The 15069-nt window shown below is 37.3% G+C and overlaps 1 protein-coding gene across 1 annotated transcript; it reads left to right on the top strand.

Moving 5' to 3' along the window:
- Positions 1-4069: 4069 nt before the first annotated feature.
- Positions 4070-14363, top strand: LOC136242241 (uncharacterized). Its single transcript, XM_066033657.1, has 7 exons — positions 4070-4104; positions 9382-9793; positions 9853-10334; positions 11423-11478; positions 12109-12219; positions 12279-12619; positions 13968-14363. The coding sequence occupies exons 1-7, from the start codon at positions 4070-4072 to the stop codon at positions 14361-14363; spliced, it is 1833 nt and encodes a 610-aa protein (XP_065889729.1).
- Positions 14364-15069: the final 706 nt, after the last annotated feature.

The following is a 15069-nucleotide window of genomic DNA, read 5'->3' as shown; positions in this document are numbered from 1 at the left end:
CATGGCCAATGTATGTCCAGTTTTCAAGAAAGGAAACCGTACTAGTACCGCAAACTACCGACCAATATCATTGACTTCTGTATGCTCCAAAACTATGGAACATATTATATATCATTCCATAATGAATCATTTAAACTCAAATAGCATTCTCATTGATACCCAGCACGACTTCAGATCCCAGCACTCTTGTGTTACCCAACTTATTTCACTGATAGAAGACTTGTCACATACTCTAGACCAACAGAAACAAACCGATGTCATTCTCCTTGACTTTGCTAAAGCGTTTGATAGTGTCCCACATCAAAGACTATTAGCTAAATTAAGACACTATGGTATCAACGATCACATCTGTCAGTGGGTCAATACTTGGCTGACCAGAAGGTCACAGAAAGTAGCTTTGGACGGTACTTTTTCTGACTCGATAGCTGTTCACTCAGGAGTCCCTCAAGGGACGGTCCTCGGCCCTTTGATGTTTCTTCTATACATTAATGATATAACAGAACATGTAAATTCGTCACTACGGTTATTTGCTGATGACTGTTTACTTTACAGAATTATCACCACCAAGGAGGATGCCATTCAACTTCAGCATGATCTTGATCAACTACACGAATGGGCAACTAAGTGGCAATTAAGATTCAATGTAACCAAATGTACTATTATGCGGTTTACCAGATCATTATCACCAATCATTTTCAACTACAAGCTAAACAATCACAACTTGGGTACATCAAACCAACACTCCTACCTTGGTGTTATATTGGACAACAAACTATCATGGTCTCCACATATTAGTAATATAGCTGCTAAGGCCAATAGAACATTAAACTTCTTGAAACGCAATCTGAGTTGCTGCTCGTCTAACATCAAAGCAACAGCCTACCTTACGATAGTACGACCGTCAATGGAATATGCTGCAGTCATCTGGGACCCATACCACCATAACAATATTCAACAGCTAGAGAAAGTACAGCGTAGGGCAGCTAGATGGGTCCTAAATGATTTCAATCGATTCAGCTCAGTCACAGCTATGTTACAGCATCTTTCTTGGCCAAGCCTTCAGCTGAGACGTAAAATATCCAGATTACAAGCACTTTTTAAAATTATACATCAAGATTATTCACTGTCAATTCCTCCTCATTTTATTTCAATGACAAGATCCACCAGAATATATCACCCACATCATTTTATTCTACCAAATTCATCTACCTATTCATACCAACAGAGCTTTTTCTCCAGATCAATTAAGGATTGGAACAACTTACCATCTTCCATCATTGAGAGCAACAATATTGACTCTTTTTCAGCGGAACTGCAAACATTGTATGGAACTCAATAACTGTAATCTTTGTAACTACGTAGCTAAATTCATCTTATGATTGCTTTTTTTCCTGAGCATATCAGCTGTGCTGTCTGCTCAGTAACAATAATAAATAACTAGTGGTACCCGCGCAAAATGCGCGTGATACTAAGACAATTGTTATGTCCTATTGTGTGAATACAGTTAAATTTGAACATTGCTAATGATCAAGGAGTAATCACATCATTACATACCAACAAAGACATGATTACACATAGCTACTGATGTGCATACATAATTTCCTCAATTGTGTAATGTTGGTGGCCTTGTACACTGGAATTTCTGCACAGTACTCATGCAGAACACAGTTCTCATGAAGGTGGCGTATCAAGATGTGTCCCATTACAACCATGCACATACATGAAAAAGATTAGTTTTGAATGGCAGGGATGTACTCAACTTTGATGATGTTGCATGAACTAACAAAGTCTTTGAGTGTGGTATGAGGATCAATTTACCAATAGTTGGTGCATCACCATAATGAGCTTCTAATTCAACTTGCATTTGACACATTCATTTTGTATATTTATGTAGTCAATTTGAGTAATTGTAGTTTTATTTGTACATCCTAGTCATGGTAGTGTAATGTTTACTTATCGCATGACCAAGTGTGTATGCAGTACAGTATTGAGTATGGGTATTCAAGTTTATCAGCTGTACTGAGCAAGGTCAACACAACCATGCGGATTTAGATAGAGAAGAGTTCTTTTGTTGCTTTGTGAATCAAGGTGCATTACCAAGATCAATCCTTCATATGAAGAGTGGTTACTCTAGAGAGGTTGAGAGAAAGATTCACTGATTGATTGTTGGTAGAGAGGTTGTGTGTGTTCTATTAGGGTAGATAGCGCGATGTATGCTCTATTAGGGTAGTTCAAGGGAGATAAGTAATAGAGCTTCTAGAAGTTTCAGCTGTCCCTGTGGAGTTACCAAGGAATGAAAACGTATCTTATGTCTCCCTACACATTGAAGATTGCAACAGTCACTTCATGATGTTGTCCACGTTGCGTAGCCTGGTTAGTCTGGCGCCGCCCGCCCCTTCGCAAAAAGTAAGGGTCTGGTGAAATACAAATACCTAATCATTTCAAAAGGAATTCAATTAGAGGGCTCACGTAATGCTTGTTACGTCAGATGATTGCACTTCAATTCGAACAAAAGCATTGTGTTGCCAAGGCGATTTCTGTGTGAGCGTCATTGGCATGCACTAATTGGCTAGCGCCGAATCTGGGCGCTAGAAATGATTTAGTATCTGTATTTCACCAGACCCTTACTTTATGCGAAGGGGCGGGCGGCGCCAGATAAAAGCTTGGTAAGGTAGATGTATGTTTTATTAGATTAGTTGAACGTAATCTTCCGTTCTTCATCACTCACAATGGCGAATCTTCCTTGTGTAGTCTGTAGCCTGATTGGAGTGATGATAGCTCGTTAAATTGCCACCCCTACTACCACTGTTTCCTTCTCCCTTACAGTGGTGTTGTTGGTAATCCTCCGTTTTAGGTCTGTCTGTAGTCCCTGACCTGCTTATATTCGTGTCGCAGTAGCTGACACTTCTCTATCCTTGTAGTGGACAGCACAGCAGGGTGCAGAGTGTGTATTACTGGCGAGTCTTCCCTCTGTAGACTGTCAAGTAGCCCGATCATAGCTCGTAGACTTGCCACACCCACTACGAAACTCTCCTTTTATACTGGTGGGTGTGTTAAAAAAAAATTTTTTTAGTTGCCGGATGATAGCGTACACACCAGATCACATGATCAAATTCGCTGATGTGATTGGTTAAATCATGAAAAAGTAATTGATCCTATTTCATTGTAAGCTTTTAGACCAATACGTCACGTGATTTACTATTGGCAACGCGTGTATACCGGAACGCCGTACACGCATATCGTAAACTTATAATGGCCATTGACAGTGATAAGTATCTCGCAACCAAGGTTAGCACGTAATGACAGACACGAAAACCACCTTATGACACATTGTTTTGGACGGGTAGTTGGTCTAGCGAGTTTGAAGCTAATCGGGGGAAAAACCAGGGAGGAGTTTTTGTTTAAAAATTTTACTGCCTCGATTTTCCGTTTCTAGTTATGTCGTCCACAGGGGGAGAGAAACGTCTGGTGTAAGCTGGGATGGGGAAGACTGGTAACACGATAAAGGTCTCCAGAAAGTTTTGGACACATTCGTGTCTTCCTCGGGTAGCTACGGTGGTTTAAAGGATATTTCCCGCAGTTCAACGAATCGCCACCAATCCGGGATCAAAAGATTCGCCTCAAATTTTAGATTTGAATGGTACCGATCCGATTGGAATCCGACCAAGAACGACGGGACAGTGCCGGAAAAGAGTTACAGAATTATTATATAGATAATATACATTCCAGAGTCTGGCGCCGTCCGCCATACGGGTGGGTGGCGCCAAGACTGTGCATTCCACTCACTCCTGATGATTGATTTATTATCACTTATGCTCCCGAGTTTTGTAAGTGGTTCTGTTGAAATCGAAGAAGCGGACTAGCTATACATGTACAGACCGAGTCAACTCTATGCACTGACTTTGAATCAGCATTAGAACTATAAGCGTGACTGATCACCTGATACTGAACTTCTCACTCGATACAAAACTTTGATGAATCAGCCTCGGAATCAGCAGGAAGGTTCATTTCATTATAAAACTTTGCAGTGATCACTTGATAGCTCAGCCGAGCGAGCTCAGCAGCTAACATGCCGCTCGAGGCCAGTAGCAAAGATCCATCAAAGTAAGCGCCGGAACATAAATACGTACGTATAGTGTGGCGGCGAGTTGATAGAAACTGCCGGCAGCACAGACACACAACCACAGGCCATATCACTAATAGTTGTCGCATCGTGGCACATGGGCTATACGTACGTGCACAGTGTCGTGATTCTGGCCACAATTATGTTGTATGCATGGCAGCACATTATCCATATTCATATAGCTAGTGGCCGGTGAAGTTTGTAGCTTTAGCTACAACTAGTCAGTGAGAGTGTTGTGAAAATGTAGCTACCTTGCATGAAAGTCATCTCATGGGGTACCATGGGTACTCTCATAAGGCAGAATTTTATGGTATTTTCATGGCACTGCAGAGATTTCTTGGGTAAATTTCATCAAAGAAACCTTGGGAATTTTTATGAATATTTCATGAAAATTTTGTATGTTGTCTCTGGTATAGTGAATGGTAGCTAGTTGTAATTGTGATCGCTAGTTCCATTTACTTGTTGAAGTTTACATACATACTCTACATCGTTTGTGATCTGCATGATCTGTCAATTGCCAGTAGCAAAATTGCATTCATAGCTATCATACAGTACGATAGTAACTGTATAGTAGGGACCACAAAGAAGTGGGCATGGCCCACAAAATAATATCACCCAAAAACCAACCTCAATTTTCCCTTATGACGATGAGGCAGTATTGGTGAGGTAAAACTAAGCCCAAACAAGCTTTCAGATCGACCCAAAACGCTTTCAACTAGTTGTTACAGAATTTAAAAAAATTTTATTCAATGGAATTTTCTACTGACTGACTAAGTAACTGACTGATGCCTTCAGACTAGCGTAACTCAATAACGGCTAAGGCTACGGGCTTGATTTTTTCACTGTTCGACGTTGCTTCGGCCTGACAAGTGCCTTTTGGCATACCGCAGTATGTACAATGCATTCTTCATGGACTTACCAGTGTCCTCCTTTGTGTCCCATTAATCTTTGCTAACAGGGAAAGGTGTTGATTTGGCGCGAGCACGTGATGGCTTCCCTTCGAAATGGAAATCGTCCATATTTTTCATAGTGGCTATTTTGATTGCAGAGGTGCTTTTCAAACAGTTCTTGATTCGTATTGCTGTGTAACGGGTTGAACATAGCTAACTGCTTCGATGATGGGTGGGAGAAGGTAACGCATAGCCTTGCTCGTGCTATATGAAAAATAAAGTACTTGGCGCTTGGCCTTGATGCTCGTACTTTATTTTTCATATAGCACTCGCGGCTATGCTTTAACATATACTTATAGGCACATTGCATGTTAATGCTTTAAATTATGCTTTATGGAACTATTATAGCAAAATCAACCTGTTGAGTTAGTTTTCATTCCCATTATGCCATGAATTGTGAGTTAGCTACTAAAGCTACAACCATTGTATAAAATTCATAATTTTGTTGATTTGTACTTGGCAACATGTGTTATTTAAACTAGTAGTAATGTTTACATAGCATTAACGTCAATAGTATACATCTGTATTATTCTTAATCGACTCAAGCCCATGTACTCATTTATCAGGCATACAACAAAATCTAACTGGCAGTAAATTGCTATGACATGCATGCATGCAGTTTTAGCTGCACTAGGGTCTTTGCTTTTAATACTTTAGTAGCTACAGATTATGTTAATACAAGAAGTGGGATCCAAAATTAGATGCTAAAGGTTATAAGATGACTCTGAATGACAACAATGCCAAATGCATGAAAACTGTAACTACTTTTATAGCTAATACTTAACTGCATGCAGTAACATAACCTAAAAATGAATTACAATAAATGATGGCTAATTACAAGAGAGGAAGCCTACCATGCATGCACAAGGACAAAGAAAACAAGGACAAAAAAATTGCTTGACTGCATGCACTGCAGAAAAGGGCAAGATCAATTATTGGATTGAGTTATGTACTTGAAACCTTGTGACATAGTTTAACATTAGATGTTCTAGTTTTGCACTGTTATTGTAATAGGGAGTGCAATTAAGTGACAGTAGCAACTTCTCACTATACTGCACTACAAAGTAATGAATATATTAATAGCTTGTATTAAAGGGAAGTTATAGTATCCCATATCTGTATGAATCTGAAATATAGACTAACACAATTTAAAAGGCATTTTGTAACAGTGGGAGTTCTCAATTTTTGATCCATGTAGTGCAGTGTGACATTAATGAAAACCTGTCAAGTCATGTACTTTGCCGGCTCAGCATGCCTGTTGCTTGAGAATCAAAACACCACTGGATCTGCTGCATCCAACAGAACATTACATTGTCAAGATCTTTCTCATGCACAGCATTTGCACATTGCCAGTGATAAAGTTTAAGTTGAATACAGAGAAGGTTTGAGGATCCAGTCACTATTGGGTCTGGGATGATTTTCTGTATTCCACAGAGTTTTGATTTCAAGATTTTGACTCCCTGTATTAACAGGCTTCAGTCTTCTCACAGGTCCCTAGTGGGAAACACTTACGTATAATATCTTGCTTTAGTATAGGACAGAATTTAATGTATATAACAAAAGTCCCTACATACAAGGTTTACATTATAGACCTTGAGTATTTTGTTTGACAAGCAATAGCAGACTTGCTACAACTCATACATTTTCTAAATGTTGCCGGATTACATGACATCAAAGTTGAATGCTTCTGTATAAACATTATTGTTATATAGAAAGATGAGCCAGTTGATATAATAGTGTTGTCTTTTGACACTTGTGTAGCCTATATATTGATGCTCTCCATACCTTTAATCTATAACTTTAAGTTTACAAATTTTTCTTAAGCATATTCACACACTAGGAACAATGTACGTATTACATTACTGTTGATCTAGTATGAGGTATGATCTTCAAAACACTCCAGCATCACTAACAATTAAGTTGAAAGACAGTACCTCAAATTACATTAGAAATTACACAATCGCTCTGGTACAAAGATCTTGCTGTTTCTGGTGAAAGAAGTACAACAACTCTCAAGCCATGCAGGTATTTTGATTACAGCTAACTATAATACAAAGTTATTTCTCAGCATGCAAGTCCTTTGAATAGGTTTAAATGTACCATTGATTGCCATACAACAGCAAATGCAAGTTGCCGAACAGAGTATGCCTTATCATCCATAGAATGGCACATTTTAATGTTCTGGCAAGGATTAATAACCGTTGTCATTTCTGTGCATCATCAAGAAAAGGAATAAATATGGCTTGTGCACTTATACCAGGCAGCACACTCATTCCCATTGTATAACTACTAATTACCATTCCTGAGTCAGTGGAATATGTGATATAACATTCTGTGGGCATAATTATGTGACCCAGTCTGTCTTATAGCCTCTCCAGTTGACATGACAACCCATAACTTCCCATGCTTTGGCTACTTGAAACTCACACGTGTTAGTGCTGTATATGCAACAACTTCAAGGTGGTATGTTGCTACCGACTTGTCAAGTCATGCCACTTGGAAAGGCTATAAGATTGGTTTAGTCAGACCAAGTCATATAAATGCAGTTTGCCATTCATTCACTAGCCCAACTGACCATGATGTTACAAAGCCGATAGCCTCACACAGCCAGACCACTCTTCTTGTTTTGTCATGGATCAAGAAGAAAAAGGTCTGGTGAAATAAATTCCCAATACTATGACACTGAAGAGAAGTACGAAAAGTGATTTAGCTGCATGAAACTATATGCAAGTTAAAGCCATGAATATCCCATGATATAATGGATAAACATGAACCTAGTTCATCATGTTTGCATAGCTACATACACATGTACCAATGCATGGTCTGTAATTTCAGAGCAAAAATGTGACCCGGTCTGACAAAACCAGTCCTATATAGCCTTTCCAATTAGACTTGACAACTCATAACTTAATAGTCTTATGAATAAGGTAGCAACTTGAAACTTTGTCTGGTTTAAGCTATTGCATAATACAGTTATATGTGGTAAAGTTTCAAATAGATACATACTGTATATGGCAAAAAAAAGTTACAGCTTATCAAACTGGAAAGGCCAAAAGACTGGTTTTGTCATACCGGGTTGCAAATATTAATTAATATTTTACATCCATGCAGAGACATATGAAAATATTTACCCTGGCTGTAATTCTTTTAGCTATACAACAATTCTTGCGATTACTGTAAGTCAAATTATTGTTATAGTTTTCACCTTCCCCATAGTAAATTGTCGTGTAGCTATACTGGCAACAAGTACACAAAAAAATTTGGAATTTTCAACTAGAGTAGGGACCATAGCACATCGATAAAAAGTACTGAAACAAGTTGGAGTAGTCCATGATATTAAATCACAGTAAAACAATAAGAAGTGTTATATCCCTACTGTGCTCAAGATACCATAACGGAAATGCACAGTAGGGATATAACACTTCTTATTGTTTTACTGTGATTTAATATCATGGACTACTCCAACTTGTTTCAATACTTTTTATCGATGTGTTATATGGTTCCTACTCTAGTTGACAATTCCAATTTTTTTCGTGTACTTGTTTGTTAATTTTTTGTGTAAATAATTTTATTATGACTGGTGAACCCATGCATACCACATCTGAAATGGCACCGCGTCCCCCAGCTATATCAATTATTGTCTGAAAAGTGAAGTATCCATTACGCTTCGTTGTCAGCTATGTTCAACCCATTACACAGCATTTCGAATCAAGTACTTTTCCGGAAGCACCTCTACAATCTACGCATACCAAAAAGAAATGGTGTTGCACCCCAATCTTATTAATTATCATCTGAAAAGTGAAGTATCCATTACTCTTATGTCTATATAAACGCAATCCAATGGTGAAACCCGTATTGGCTGGAGTGATTGATCACTCAGCGCGGCAAGGCTATCAGCCTTCACCGGTTTAGGTGATTAGTCGTACTGGCGTGAGCCCTGCAGGCTATTAGCTTGCACTAGAGCACGTGGGCAACTGTGCTTTATTGCCCACAAAGAGTGCTTTATTGCACCGCAAAGAGTGCTTTATTCGTTCAATAAAGCACTCTTTGCGGTTGATGAAGCACTCTTTGCTTTATAAAGCACTCTTTGCGGTCGAATAAAGCACTCTTTGCTTTATTCGTGCAATAAAGTACTCTTTGTGGTCGATGAAGCTGTTGGCCGGCTGAGAGTGTACTTTATGAAATTTAAACTGAGTACACTTTTCCCTTTGATCTCGCCTACGCAAAGTTCTATAATGTAACATAATATACCCTGTGATTATAATTACTAGTATGTTAGTTAGTTTGTAATGTGCTATATATTTACAGTTCTGTGCTAGAGAATACATACCAGTTTGATCCAGAGGAGCACAGTGGACGTCAGTTACAAGTTAAAATGACCGTAAGTACCACTGCTGAAAATGACAGTCTTACTACAATCAACTTCATAAACCATCATACGGTTATACAAAATGTTGTCATGTACAATTCCAATTGTTCAACAAACAGTATTATTGAGAATGTTGCTGCATCTAATGTCAGTGCAATTGATTTAAGTGCTGAGGATAACATGAAGCCTACAAGATTTCATGTTAATGGGTTAAACCTCACCGTCTTACACAGATTGGCAGCTACACTTGGGATTTGTTTTATTGTTGGATTGTTCGCATTGCCCATTCTGTTCTTCTATATCAGACCTAGTCCAGATAGTAACATGGCAAATAGCTCCTCAATGTCAATGGTATGCACACATGCATACACATGCATTGTTGTTTGTATATACATACATTATATTATTAGGATGATTTATTGGAAGTGTGCAACTTTTCAATAGCAAATAGTTGTACAAGAGATGTCATAAACACTTATGAAACTCTTCGTAATGAGAGTGAGTCAACATTTCCATTTTGCATTCAAGAAACACAGGACTTGTTTTGTGATGCTCTGAGAAAATGTGATGACCTAGCTTTAGTGGGGGAGATAGTGTGTCAAGAGATACGACAAACATACTGCACTTCAGAATGGAGAATATTAGAAGTTTCAAATAGAACTGAAGGGATATTTGACTGTGATGGATATGGAGAGACTATCCAACTGAATTGTTCTGATCAATTTGATCTTGACAACAATGATTCTGTTTGTCTACCACTTTGTAAATCATTTTCTCAAGATGGAGAAGTTGCTGCCACTATATTGGTTGTTGATAGTGCCTTGGCTCATCTAATAAATGCAATTGGGGGAATCATTGTATTGATAGCAGCTATTTGGAACAGAAGGAATATGTAAGTGGACTGAAATTGTTAACTCATTTGGCATAATACTACATAAGGCGATTTGCTGTACTATAACTGCACTCCTATAAAAGAAAATTATGCATTTATGCTAGCTTCTTTTGTTATTTAGTTAAAGACAAAAGACAACCAGTGTGTTGCACAGTTTACATACATTACAATAATTTCTGGTGTGTCACTTTTTGAAAATTTCTGGTGGCCTTAACTATAAAATTGTAACAGTTAGACACCATATGCTTAATAGCTATCCCCCCCCCCCCCCCCCCCCCCGTACAGAGAAACTAAACATCAGACTTTGGGTCAAATACAGTGCATAGTATTTAATCATAAATACAAATACTAGAAAATTTCCTAATACAATTGCAATACTCTTGTCAGGACAGTATTTAAATGCAAATACAAATACTTTCCAAAGCATTTAATTACAATTAAAATACTTTGTTGCTATTATTACAATTAATACAAAGTCGCTTTAGCTTCTGGGGTAGGGCTGCACTCCCAGACCCCCTGCTCCATATGACTACTACCATGATGCACCCCCTCCCATGCTAAACCCTATGTGTATACAGTGGCGGATCTAGGAATTTTCAGAGGGGGTTTCAAGTTCAGGAAGTTTTCAATAACTGTGATCCCACCAGAGTCCAGCTGGGGTTGTTAACGCAGTCTTATAGCTCAGTAGCCTATGGCTACCTAGATCTATAGTGAATTGTAAAAATCACTCCAAAACATTGTTTCCCAGAAAGTTTTAAAGCAAAACAGCACTAAATCGATAATTATCTTTAGAGGCGCTTACCATGCTTCACCGTAATGCTATTTCTAGTGATTTCAAAGGTAAAGTATGAAATTTTGGCCAGTAGAAAGGATCCCAATGTGATACACTATGCATAACTGTTGGTCATTTTATAACTCACACGATTGGTGAATAAATTAGGGGCGCGTACAATTTTTCAGAGGGGGCTTCAGCTGAAACCATTGCAACCCCCCTGTATCCGCCACTGGTATACATTCATGGGACACAATGATTGTTTTATTCTTGAATGTATAGAGCTTTGTTTGATAATGGTGTAATCATTCTGCAGGTTTAAGTATCCTCAAATATTATTGGTGATAAATGCTATCCTGATAACTGTTCAATGTAAGTTATGTAATTGTGGCATCACTGGGATGTGTAATTGATGACGTGATGTAGTATGCATGGATGTACCTGGCAGTGTACAAACTGTTTTCTTGCATGCGTCAGTAAAATATAAAAGTACAAAGTAGGGTACAACCTTCCAAAAATAAGGTACAGCTTTCCAATATATCTAGCCTATTTTTAGAAGGCTGCACCCTTTTTTACAGCTTGGCTATTTTGAATTAGATATCACCTTTATATAGCTAGCCTATTTTTGGAAGGTTGCACCCTTTTTTATAGCTTGGATATTTTGAATTAGATATCATCTTTTTTTGTGCTGGCTTTTGAATATCTTATTTTATTTTTCCGTATATGATATCAAAGGTGGTGGCAAAGAAAAGGCTGCAATGATATTATGTCAATTAATAATTTGTCACAAATTAAGTGACATTATAACATCATTGCAGCAATTTCTTAGCTTCCACCTTTGATATCACCTTATTCAGACTAACCTGTTTTTGGAAAGCCACACCCTTTTTCACAGCATAGCTGCTTTGAATTAAATTACTACAACACAACATGCTTCATGCATATTTGTTTGTGGAGACTCTATGTGCGATGTTTATCATCATTGTAATTATCACTATACAGCAATTCTTAGAAGCTTGTCAAACATTACACTGGGAGAATGGAATCCACTGTGTTCTGATAAATACCTTTTTAAAGTTACTGATAACTCAACAACATATTGCAATATGCAAGGTTGGTTCATGTCAAGTAAACTTCTAGTATCTATAATGCATAACTTTTGTGTTTTGTAGCATTCATAGGCATCATCACTATAGTCATGTACAGTATGTTTTGGTTTGTCTATATTCTACATCTTTACTTGACAATGATCTACCCACTTAAAACATCTCGAGTTAACAAGGTACTCACCAGTAGAGTGACTCATGTTATTGAGGTGGCAGCTGTGATCATTATTGTGACAACACCAAATATATATTTTCTGGCAACCTCACAGTATCAGATTATTAAGTTTCCTCCACTGTTTTGTGGAGCTGGTGTTAATGTGAACTTCTATGGGGTCATATTTCCAACTGCTGTCATTAATTGTGCTAGTTTAATCATGATGTTACTTGTGTTACAAAGAATACATGGAGTGAGTCATCAGTATGTATAGTACAATAGCAGATCATGTGCCTGCCTATAATTATAGTAGTGTTGTGCCGATAACCAAATACCAATATTAGCACAAACTTAGCCAATACCCATAACCAATCCAATTATACACTAATAACACTGACACTCATCCTCATCAATATTAAGTAACTTGTATTTGCGAGCATTGATGTGCAGATCATTCTAGGCTAGCAATAGTTATTCTATCACCAATTCATGTTGTATCATTATGTTTGTCAACTATTACAAGTGCCAAAGTGCCAAGAAGGTTACATACCAGAAAATAAAATTTAAAGTTAGATGTATACCACAAGTATAAAAGTTACTTATGTACATTATACTTCTACTATATGGTTGACACAAGTGGCTGGTACTACATAGAAACCTAAAGCCTCACAGTTTACTTTGGTCATGGCTTGTAGTCACAACTAAACCATTAACAAATAACTTAAAATGCTACGGTAGCCAATATTAGCCGGGGTACTGATTATTGGTGCAACACTAATTATAGTGTTGCCTTTGACTGTCCCAATGTATGTGTGTAGCTTTAAACTTGACAGTGTCTGTACTGCACGATACAAAATTTTGGTGGTAGAAAATTTGGCAAATTTACTATATCAACATCAATTTGTCTTGTCTACTCTTTAACCAACCAAATAGAGAGAATGCAGTATGACATAAGCAATTTGCCAAAAGTATTAACTGCCAACGAGTTAAATTGTCAAAGTTATCTTGTCAAAATTTTGTATTGCATGCTATATGATTAGTCTTGCTAGTTTGCGGATTGAGCATCAGAAGAATGAAAGTTTATACAACCCACAGACACACTATTATACAGTTTATCATTCCAGTAAGAGTCAAGTGAATTCTTAAAAACATTGACAGATGAGGAGGACTGCACAATGTAGTTAAGTAAACTGTTCCAGTTATTGATTGTACGAATTGCAAAGAAATTTATCTATGTAATGTGATAAAACACCAGCTTTCACGAGTATTTTGTTGTCAGAAAGTATTATTCTCCAGTAAAAATTATATATGCATCTTTAGCAATAGTTGTTTTGTCACCAAGTCATGCTGTTTCATTACATTTGCCAACTATGACTTTTGCCATAATTTTAGCAGTCCCAAAATACTGGTGAAGGTTACATGTCAGAAAGTTTTCACACTGCACATAAAAACTGGCTGGCTTATTAGACTAGCAAAGGATAACACTTGATGTTCTGATGCCTAGTGCTTCAGTCAAAGCCCAATAACAAAATTCTGTTATAAAAATGTTACCTTTCATCTATGTATTGTGTCTTTGTGAAGTTACACGTTGTTTTATGTAGCACTACAAGAGAAAGAGTAGAATGTTAAAGCAAAAATGTTTCTCTATTCCTGAAGTGAAGATATTTGTAACATTCTCCTTCTTATTGGTAGTATTAGCACTACTGTGGATCAGTGCCAGTATTCAAATTAGCTCATTTGAGAGAACTTTATTTCACATAACCAACTATATACAATGCAACCTTGGAGGAATTCGTTTAGGTCTTGATTGTGAAGAAGACAGAAGACAATTTGAAGCACTCTCTCACCCATACTTGTTAGCAGCAAACATTGCAACATATGCAATTCTCAACTTGTCAAACTTACCACTAGTTTTGCAGTATGATGAGGTAAAACAGTCTGTTAGAAGATTAACAAGACGACTTAAAAGTAGTGTTGGAGCAACAGCGAATTCATAAACTGATATTATTACATTATTTTTATATATAGTCATGAGTGCATGCAATGAATGCTTCCATGCTTATGATGACAGTTAAATGATCTTGTTTTGCATTGATAAATTGATTCTACCTTGCATTGCAATTGACTTCTAAATTTACTGGCATTACCTAACATTACTTTATTCACACATAGTCTAGTTGGTAATCATACTCAAATGAACAGAGACATAAAAGGTAGAGAAGTTGCACTTGCAATGCAATTTTACTCTGGTGACATAATGTATGACTTTGAGAAGTCAGTGTGCAGCCTGGAATTAAACATGTTTGGTAATAAGACGAAGTAAAATATCCTACTGAAATAAATAATACCCTGGACATTATCATTTGTAGTACAAGTCCTCACTAAAGTACACTTATTATAACTGATCATACCAACATGGCAGTTTGCATTGGTCACAAAACCTACCAATTTATTAAAAGATTGATTTACCTGCAAACTGGGTGTATATCACATAGTGAAATAGGCATATTATATGTACAAGCATTATAGGTACATGCACATGAAATAATAGTGTTATCTGACATTATAAGGAGAAGTATTGTATACATGGTGTTATTACGTATATCTGGCAGAATATATTGAGTGCATATTTGTTGCCTTATGTCTTTTCTTTTGATTTGTCGTACTTGCATGCCCTGCACATGTGTGTGCATGTATTCTATT

This window comes from Dysidea avara, chromosome 13, assembly GCF_963678975.1.
Source record: "Dysidea avara chromosome 13, odDysAvar1.4, whole genome shotgun sequence".
Taxonomy (NCBI): domain Eukaryota; kingdom Metazoa; phylum Porifera; class Demospongiae; order Dictyoceratida; family Dysideidae; genus Dysidea; species Dysidea avara.
Note: the sequence above shows the minus strand (reverse complement) of the source record. Positions and strands in the feature narration are given on the sequence as shown.